This window comes from Hemiscyllium ocellatum, chromosome 2 (assembly GCF_020745735.1).
Source record: "Hemiscyllium ocellatum isolate sHemOce1 chromosome 2, sHemOce1.pat.X.cur, whole genome shotgun sequence".
Classification (NCBI taxonomy): Eukaryota; Metazoa; Chordata; class Chondrichthyes; order Orectolobiformes; family Hemiscylliidae; genus Hemiscyllium; species Hemiscyllium ocellatum.
In genome coordinates, this window is record NC_083402.1 from 52,598,350 (window position 1) to 52,608,993 (window position 10,644).

The 10,644-nt window shown below is 41.2% G+C and overlaps 1 protein-coding gene across 2 annotated transcripts in view; it reads right to left on the reverse strand.

Annotated features, from left to right (window-relative positions):
* The window catches only part of LOC132827541 (arrestin domain-containing protein 3-like), a 72,383-nt gene extending 66,667 nt beyond the window's left edge, over window positions 1-5,716 (reverse strand). The window contains exon 1 of one of the 2 annotated variants that reach the window (XM_060844172.1): window positions 5,250-5,716. In XM_060844172.1, the coding sequence (XP_060700155.1) occupies window positions 5,250-5,517 (268 nt within the window). In that variant the 5' untranslated portion in view covers window positions 5,518-5,716. The remainder of the gene's footprint in view (window positions 1-5,249) is intronic. The other variant, XM_060844171.1, reaches the window with a different exon arrangement.
* Between the last annotated feature and the right edge of the window lie 4,928 nt (window positions 5,717-10,644).

Genomic DNA, 10,644 nt, shown 5'->3' on the forward strand with positions numbered 1-10,644 from the left:
CCTCCATCGCCAGACCCTGACCGCACTCCTCCTGGAGGAAGAGCGCCTCATCTTCTACTTAGGAGCTCTCCAACCACACGGGATGAATGTAGATTTTTCCAGCTTCCTCATTTCCCCTCCCCTCACCTTATCTCAGTCCCAACCCCCGGATTCAGCACCACCTTCTTGACCTGCAATCTTCTTCCCGACCTCTCTGACCTATCACCCTCACCCACTTCCATCTATCTCATTCCTAGCGCCCCTCCTCCAAATTCCCTGCTCCCTACCTTTTATCTCAGCCCGCTTGGCACACCAGCCTCATTCCTGAAGAAGGGCTTATGCCCGAAACGTCGATTCCCTTGCTCCTCGGATGCTGCCTGGCCTGCTGTGTTTTTCTAGCACCACATTTTTCAACTCTGGTCTCTAGCATTTGCAATCCTCACTTTCTCCTCCGGAGTTTCCAAACAGCTAACCATCCTAAATTGTGTGAACTGTTCTAGATATCTCCTGGACATAGCTGGTAGCAACCCGGGGAAAGAAAAAATCCCTGTTATTACAACTTGATGGCAAGGGCAAGTAATATAATTGCGCTCTCAGCAGTGGGTATGCTTCCTGACATACCACCACAAACCAGCCATCTCTCAACTGTAGGTAATCTAATTGTAGGCAGTCGATTTTAAGCAAGGCAGATGGAAAAATGTGTCCAGACGTGAAGCTGCAGAAGTGGGAGAATTCGGGGTACAGACGAGAGAGAGAGCACGCGGGGGCTGCAATAATGTTAAAACAAAAAGGATCTGAAAGGGAGTTTGGCTCATGGTACAAGAGCATAACAACTTAATTTTCTATATGGCAGATACACGAGTCTATCTCACTAAAGATAGCAGTTACTGGCAAAAACATTGAATTACTCAAAAACTTTCAGCAAATGCATCAGGTTGCATTTGGTGGCCAATGCTGAATTGATAGCACACACTTTTGAACTGAAACAAAACACAGTCTTAGCAATATTTGTTGAATGGATTTCACATTTCGTTCTGTCGCTGGCAACAGAAGGACTACAACAGTGAGATCATCAAACAGAACAAGCTGCCAATCGTGCTGGAGAACGGTAACAGAAAACAGATGAAAATACAAAACAGAAGCAGAAATAAATCTTTCCCTTGAGATCCCTCAAGCCTGCTCTACCATTCAAGAAGATTATGGCTAATCTGTTTGCCTTTCAAATTCTGCAGTCCCAGCTACTCCCTGTGATTCCTCTGCCTAATAAGAATCTGTCTATCTCTCCCTTAAAATTGTTTAAAGACACCACTGTCTTCTGAGTCACTCAACTTGCTCAGGGAAAAGATTTTACCACTTCCCTGTCCTAAAAGTGTGACCCTTAAATTTTTAAACAGGTCCCCCCTAGTTCTAGACCAACTATAGATTATCATCTGCTTTCTAAATTTGTCCATACACATGAATTTAAGATAAAAGTTGAAATACTATAATAATCAAAAGCCTGTGTAATGTTTTTGAGCATAATAGCGAAATTTGTAATTCCATAAACACTTTTTTCCTAATTTGTTACACAGTTAAACATCTATTCAATAAATTCCAACTCTGAATTACACGGACTGTCACATTAAGGTTTAAAATTACAAGTAATTTGCAGTCATGTGAATTCTCAGTCTCGACTTGGGCAGATGACACAACGCACCCTGTGGGAGAAATAATTTAGTGACAGCAGCTTCTGAATTCCCCTGTTTAATTGTGAATGTCAGAAGTTATTGTCATTTTCACAGAGTTAAAAATTACACAATATCAGGTTATAGACCAACTAGTTAGTACTTCCAAATAAACCTGTTGAACTATAACCTGGTGTTGGATGACTATTAACTTTGTCCACCTGGGTCCAACACCGGCACCTCCACATAACAGTTTCACAGAGGAACGAGGGGATTGTTACAACTGCTGGTGAGCACAGTGTACTTGTAATATTTGCAAAATGTGGAGTGGCAATAAAATGATTAAACCGCATGGAATTCCTGCTGGAATTCTCAGCCTGAGTAGGTGACAAGAGAATGTAGCCAGAACCTTTCTCATGTGACAAATTTGAGCTGGTCTAATTGGTTGTAAACAAGATCACAAGAATCTGTTTCATATTTATAGAGTCCTAAGAGTCATACAGCATGGAATCAGACCCTTTGCCCAGGAGAAGGCTGTGGAAGAGAGTGAGATTTATGTGGAGCATGTTAATATGCTAGGACATTTTGTGATCAAGAAAGAAGGGGTGTTGGGACTCTTGAAGAGCATTAAGGTGGATAGGTCGCCAAGGCCTGATGGTATCTATCCCAGGTTGAGAGAGGCAAGAGAGAAGATTGCTAGGGACTTGATCAAGATCTTTCTATCCTCGTTAGCCACTGGAGGTGTCCCGGAGGATTCATTAGTCACTAATGGTGTTCCTTCGTTCAAGAAGGGGAACAGGGGTAATTAGAAGAAACTATAGACTGGTGAGTCTCATAGTGGTTGGGAAGCTATTGGAAAGAACTCTCAGGGATAAGATTTATGCACATTTGGAAAAGCATAGCCTAATTAGTAACAGTCAGCACAGCTTTGTACAGGGTCATGTCTTGCTGACTTGATTGAATTTCCTGGAGGTGACAAAGGTGATCAAATGAGGGTATTGTAGAAGATGATGTCTACATGGATTTTAGAAAGGCTTTTGATGAATCCCTCACGGTAGGCATATCCAGAAAACTAAGATGCAGGAGGTCCATGGTGATTTGGCTGCATTCAGAAAGCAGAGGATAGTGGTGGAAGATTGTTATTCTGGTTGGAAGTTTGTGACTAGTGGTGTTCCACAGGGATCTGTGTTGGGATTTCTGCTGTTTGTGATATATATGAATGTCTTGGATGTAATTGTAGATGGGTGAGCTAGTAAGTTTGCAGACAATATAAAGGTGAGTGGGATTTTGGATAGTATAGAAGGTTGTCAAAGGGTACCTTTGATATCTGGCATTGATATACTTACATATGTTGCCAATATGGGTGAGAATTGGCAGATAGTGCTACATGTAGGGATATCAAATGTTAAGGAAAACTATACAGTTAATGGCAGGACACTGAACAGCAATAAGGTGCAGAGGAATGTTGGGCTTCATGCCCAAAGCTCTCTGAAAGGTGACCCCTCAAGTGTAATGGCATGCTTGTCTTTATTGGCCAGGGAACTGAATACAAAAGTCAGGATATCATGTTACAGTTTTTAAGACTTTGATTAAGCCACACTTAGTATTGCATTCAATTCTGGTTATCATTACAGGAAGGATGAGGAGGTTTTGGAGAGGGTGCAGAAGACCTTTACAAGGCTGCTGCCTTGGATTAGAGGGTGTCAGCTTGAAGGAGAGGCGAGAAAAACTCTTTTTTTCTCTCTGGAGTGGAGGGTGAGGGGAGAAATTATAGAAATCTATAAAATTATGAGATGCACAGAAAGGGTTGATAGTCAGAATCCTTTTCTTCAGAGTTGAAACAACTAAAGCTAGGAGGTATGCATTTAAGATGAAAGGGGCAAGTCTCAAAGGAGATGTGAGGGACAATTATTTTACAGAATGGTTGGAGCCTCCACCATGTGTGACCAGGCGTGGCAGTGGAGACAGACATGATAGCCATTTCAGGGACTTTTAGATAAGCACATGGATAGGCAAAGAATTGAGGGATATGGACGAAGAGCATAGTTTTATTTGGCATCATGTTTGGCACAACATCATGTGCCAAAGGGTCCATCCCTGTGCTGAACAGTTCAATGTTCTCTATACAGTGTCCATTTCTGGTCATCATGTATTAGGAAGGATATTATTAAACTAAAGAGGAATCAGAAGAGATTTACTGGATATGGAAGGTTTGAGCTATAACAAAAGGCTGGATAAGCTGGGACTTCTTTCACTGGAGCATGGGAGGTTGAGAGGTGACCTTATTGTGTTTTACAAAATCATGAAGGGCATAGATAGGGTTAATTTTAGGCTTGGAGATTAAGACGGGGGGCAATATTTTTAAGATGAGAGATTTATAAAACGCTTGAGGGGCAATTGTTTTACACAGAAGGTGGATCATGCATGGAATGAACTTCCTGAAGGAGTGGTGGATGTGGGCACAGTTAGATAATTATATGAATAGGAAAGACTTGGAGGGATATGGGCCATGGTCAAACTGGTAGGACTAGTTTAGTTTTGGATTATGTTCAGCATGAATTGGTTGGACTGAAAGGACTGTTTCAGTGCTGTAATACTCTATAACTTAAGACCATAAGACATAGGAGTGGAAGGCCATTCGGCCCATCGAGTCCACTCCACCAATCATTGCTGATGGGCATTTCAATTCCACTTACCCGCATTCTCCCGGTAGCCCTTAATTCCTTGTGACATCAAGAATTTATCAATCTCTACCTTGAAGGCATTTAGCATCCCGGCCTCCACTGCACTCTGCGGCAATGAATTCCACAGGCCCACCACTCTCTGGCTGAAGAAATATCTCCGCATTTCTGTTCTGAATTGACCCCCTCTAATTCTAAGGCTGTGTCCACGGGTCCTAGTCTCCTCGCTTAACGGAAACAATTTCCTAGCATCCACCCTTTCCAAGCCATGTATTATCTTGTAAGTTTCTGTTAGGTCGCCCCTTAATCTTCTAAACTCCAATGAATGCAATCCCAGGATCCTTTGGAGTTTAGAAGATTAAGGGGAGATCTAATAGAAACTTACAAGATAGTACATGGCTTGGGAAGGGTGGATGCTAGGAAATTGTTTCTGTTCACTGTCCACTATACCATCAATTTTGGTGTTATCTGCAAACTTACTAACCATGCCTCCTACATTTTCATCTAAGTTACTTATATAAATGACAAACAAATGTGGACCCAGCACCTGAGCAACACTGCTGGTCACAGGCCTCCAATCCAAAAAACCACTCTTCACTACCACCTTGTCTCCTCCCATAAAGCCAACTTTGTATCCAGTTACAGGTTTGCAAAGTAAATGTTCAGTAAAAGTGAATAAAATCGTGGATACTGGACATCAGAAATAAAAATACAAAATGCTGAGAACACAGAATATTTGTAACATTATTAAAATAGTCAGAATTTTCAGCACTTCTGAAAGCCTATTAAGATTTGTATATTTATGTATATACATTTCCCAGACTCGTCACCAGCCCTGTTGGAGGATCTACAGCAATCTCCCAAAAAGGAGGTATTTTTGATGACAGATGTTCACAAACTCTTTACAATGCGAGACCACACTCACCTACGCCGATCAGCAGGTACTTGTGCTTGAAGTATCTGATCTGCTGAGTGTAGTGTCGAGTGGTATTCGAATTGGAACCAGACCTGTGCGTCTCAGTCCAGTGAACATACGCCTGTCCTTTGGCGTGGATTTTAAGAGCTTTCACCTCGATCTCAGCGTTGACCTCGACAATGATCCGCCCAGAGACCCATTCCCCGCAGCTGTAGGTCGGGATGTTGTTGTCCACGGCGCGGTCGTAGAGTATTGTAAAACTCGTCACTTTCCCCATTGCTGCGGGCCCCGAGGTGGAGAGATTTTAAAGTGAGACCATTCCCCTGCCAATTGGGTGCGGTCTGAAGCGGGATTGGGAATGTCCCTTCTTGTACCGATCGGTAAACACACCGCACTTCCCTGTTCAGTGTTTTATATAATGAGCAGCCCCACAGTGCCAGGGCTGTGAGCTCAGTCTGCTTCCGCCTTTTTGGCATGACAGCTGTTGTGTGGTTTCAAATACACACGCACTTACTCTCAATTCAGTCCAGATTCACTAACAGGACATGGGTATATATTCATGCTCTTCAGTTTTACGACGGCCTTCCTTACTTTTTGCGGTAGATACTGGGGGGGGCGGTGATATTACATTGTTTGTTTCCCATGTAATTGTGAATTTGTTCTGTTTTAAGTGAGAGCCAATGCTTTTCCTGCATGCATCATATATTAACATGGTAATTCTAGTTAAATGCAGCCTGCATGTCCTAAAAAGATTAAAAACAGTAACGAGTGAACTGAAAAAATAAACAACGGCACTGGAGAAACTCAGCTTGTGTAGCAGCATCTGTGGAGAGAGAAACAATTAACATTGTTGACCCTGGTATCCCTGATTTGATTTGATTAAATTTATTACTGTCACGTGTACCAAGGTTGAGTGAACAGTGTTGTTGCCTGTGTCTCACACCTACACACACACAACATGGGTTTTGAGGATAATATAAGCACGCGGGTCGTGTGGGGGTTTTGGAGAGAAAAAAATAAATGAAAGTGTTGTTTTATGTGTGTTATAGGCAAATCGTACTCCAGTGCATCAGGGTAACAGACAATGTTACAGCTGCCAATAAAATGCAGAGACATCAACATTAACATTAGGGAGGTCCATTCAAAAGTCTGATAACAGTGAGGAAGGTGCTGTTCTCGAATCTGTTTGTACATGTATACAAACTTTTATATCTTCTGCCTGATGGAAGGTGTTGGAAGAGAATATAACAAGGGTGGAAGAGCCTTTGATTATGTTGGTGGTTTTCCTGAGACAGTGGGAAGTATAGATGAAGATGGTGGAAGGAAGGCTGGTTTGCATGATGGACTGGGCTGTGTTCACAATTCTCTATAGTTTCCTTCAGGCTTGGGAAGAGCAGCTGCCGTACCACACTGTGATGCATCCAGATAGGATGCGTTTGAGAGTGCATCTATAAATATTTGTAAGAGCTTTATGGATATGCCAAAGTTCCTTAGACTCCTGAAGAACTACAGGCATTGCTATTCTTTCTTGAGTAGTGTCAACATGGGTGAATCATACAGATTGTTGGTGATCATCACTCCTAGGAACTTGATGCTTTTGTCAATCTCCAGCTCAGCACCATTGATGGGGTTGTGTTCTCTCCACTCCACTTCCTTAAGTCAATTACCACCTCCTTCATTTTGCTGACATTGATAGAAAGATTATAGTCCTTACACCATACCATTAAGCACTCAATCTCTTTTCTGTATTCTACCTCATTGTTTGAGATCCGACCTATAACAGCAGTGTTGTCAGCACTTGTAAATGGAGTTGGTGTGGAATTTGTCATGAGTGTATAAAAAGTAGAGTAGGGGACTGAGTACACAGCCTTGTGGGGCACTGCTGATGAAGATTGCCATGGAGGAAATCTATTCTGACTGCAGTAAATTTGGAGTTGGAGATGAGCTTGTTTGGAATTATGGTGTTGAAGGCAGAGCTGTAGTCAATAAGGAGGACCCTGATAAATGTATCCTTGTTATCCAGACTTTCCAGGAATGACTGTAGGGCCAGGGAGATGGCATTGCCATGGACCTATTATGTCGGTAGGAACATATCATGCTTCTTTGGAACTGAAGAGGACTGGAAAATTATGGTTTTTATACCATTGACAAAGTGAGTAGAACAAATGTTAATGGTGCTCAGAGCATAAGACAAAGGAAATGCTAAATGTGCAAAGTACGGAATAGGTTGGCCTTGTTGACATCATCTACGCTACCACACAAAAAAACATAAGGACCTCTGTAGGTCTGTCACATACAATTGCCTGCAAGAGTCCATTCATCATGCTGGCAGCATTGGGATTTAAACCCACATCTTGACAGAGACTGGAGCTTAAACCAAGTGCCTTAGACCATCCAGCTACACTACCTGATGAAGGGCTTTTGCCTGAAATGTTGATTTTCCTGCTTCTTGGATGCTGCCTGACCTGCTGTGCTTTTCCAGCACCACTCTAATCTAAACACTTGTTGACATCATACTCATGTAGGGGTTAGGAGGGGCTTTAATCAAAATGAAATACAACGTTTATGTTTTGATGTGATGAGCCTGAAGTCTATAAATTGCTTAGGCCAACAACAAGATGCTGTTTCTTCAGCTTGCATTGGAATTTTGTGTAACAATGCAGCAGGTCTAAGATGGGCAGTTTTGCACATAGTAAAGGGAAGTGCATTGAGACTCTGCTACATTGCTATTAAGCTGTACTTGCAAAGGAATACCCTACTAACTGATACTAGTTTGGGTTTTGCCAGGACCACTTGGTGCCTGACATTTTTACAATCTTGGACCAAACCTAAATGTGGATAAAACAACTGAATCCAGAGGTGAAGTGATAGTGATACCGACATAGGATTCAACAGAGTATGTCATTAAGGAGCCTTAGCAAAACTGGAGACATCAGAAATCAGAAGAATACTGCTGGCAGGTGGGACTAGATTGGGTTGGGATATCTGTTCGGCATGGACGGGTTGGACAGAAGGGTCAGTTTCCATGCTGTACATCTCTATGACTCTAATTGGTTGGAGTTATATTCAGCACAAAGGAAGATGGTTGTTGTTGTTGTTGGAAGTCAATCTTTTCAGCTCCAAGACATCTCTTCAGTAGTTGCTCAGGGTAGTGGCCTCGACCCAACCATCTTCATTTGCTTCATCGATGATCTTTCTGTGTCATAAGGTGATGTTTACTGATGATTGCACAATGTTCAGCACCATTCGTAACTTCTCAGATACCGAAGCAGTCATAACCAAATGCATCAGGACATAGACAATATTCAGAATTGGGTTGATAAGTGCCAAGTAACATTGATGTCGTACAAGTGCCAGTTAATGACCATCTCAAGTAAGAGAGAATCTAACAATCGCCCCTTGATATTCAATAGCATTACATTGTTGAATCACTCATTAACAACATTCTGGTGTTTACCATTGGTCAGAAACTGAACTGAATTATGGCTATCAGACTAGTCAGATGCTAGAGTTTCTGTAGTGTGTAACTCACCTACATCATGGCCATACTTCATAACTCTGACGTACTACAGGCATTTTTAACTTGTAATTCCAAAATATATTTTTTAGAGAGGGTTGATACAGTCATAAGTGTAAATTAAGTGGTTATTTGAAGAACGTCCGTAGACTATCAGACCTAACGATGCAAAGGGAATTTCAAACAACAGCCCTTCAAAGAAGGAAAAAGGCATGTCGATACAAAGGACTTGGAATCTAAAAGTAGTGAAGCCTTTCTAAAATTGTGCGAGACCTTAGTGAGATGGCAATGTGCTATTATATATGATTTTGGCCTAAGAAAGGAGATAGATGCCTTCAAGTTCAAGTCAAATTTACATGACTCAATTGTTGTTTTGTAAGGATATTCCTTTGAGGAGAAATTGTATGGACAATGTCTGTATTCCATAGCATCAAGAAGTATGGTAGGTGATCTCATTGAAATATGTAAAATTCTTAATGGGTATGATGGGGTTTATGCTGAAAGTAAGCACTTGTCCTCTCTGAGGAATCTAGATCCAGAGCTCACAGTATACACAGGGCTTTTGACTGGTATGGAACTGGCATTAGTACTAGGGACAGAGGAGCTGTTCTTTTATGATGGACTTCACTTAAATTAGACTGGAACCAATGTACTGACGACTCCTACAACTAGGGCTGTGGATAATGCTTTAAACTCAAAAAGATACATGAAGGTTCGAGTGAGGAGAAATTTATAACTCTAAAGAGCAAAGCCAAGGTTACAGAAAGGTGTAGCTTTTGGTTAAATGTTTTAGTTCGTGACCTTTGGAAGTCAACATCTTTCTAGTTAGTAAAATGTAGTCGATGTTGAATATAGGAAAAAGACTAGCCAATTTGACATATCTAGTTCCCACAAACAACAAAGTGATAATGATCACCTGATAAAGGAGCAGCGCTCCAAAAGCTAGTGCTTCAAATTAAACCAGTGGGACTATAACATAGTATTGTATGATTTTTAACAATGGTCAGATAATTTGCTTTGTAATCTGGATTGATAGATCCAAAATGATGGGAGCATGTGGTTTTGGAACATTAGACTATGCCCTCAGATTATGTGGGAAACTATCACAAAGCTACTTCTGCCAAACTCATGGCATTCTCTTGAATCCATTTACATAGATTATCTTTCTCTGAATTTACCTCATGCTTGTTTATTATTTTTCTCTTCTCCCAGGAATTAGTGGAGGGAATTTAAGGCACCCTATTGCTCAGTTACATCCTGACTGTTTGATATAGGCTCAGTGAGCAAGCTGTTTTTTTTACCATCTGCTTGTATGCTCACAACATGCTTTCAGACTAATTGTTAAAAGCAGAGCACATTGATTACTTAAATAAAAAATGATGTGCTAGAAAAACTCTTAATATTTGTGAAGACAGAAAGGGAGTTAACATTTTGGGCTGCACAATACTTTTTAGAATTGGTAGGGGATGAAAACTAGGTGGGTTATGTCCTGTTGAAAGGGGAGGAGGGGTGTAGAATAAAAGGAGAGGTGAAAGATGTTTTGAAGGGAAAAACAAACAGATTAAATGTCATGGATATAAGGCAAAGGGACTTGATATAGTAAAGAAATAAATGCTTTGTCTGGAGTAGGTTTTGATGGAAGAGTAATGGATAGTTTTGCATGAAAACAAAAACATGAAAGGAAGGCTCTTCACTCTTGACTGCAAAAGTTGTCATTGCAAAACTAGCTGAACTGGTTATTACTATGTTCATGTGATGTGGAATGCAAATTAATCTCATGAGAATAGTAAATTTGTGGATGACACCAAAGTTGGTGGTCTGGCGGACAGTGAACAAGGTTATCTAAGATTACAAAGAGATCTTGATCATTTGGGTCAATGTGCTGAG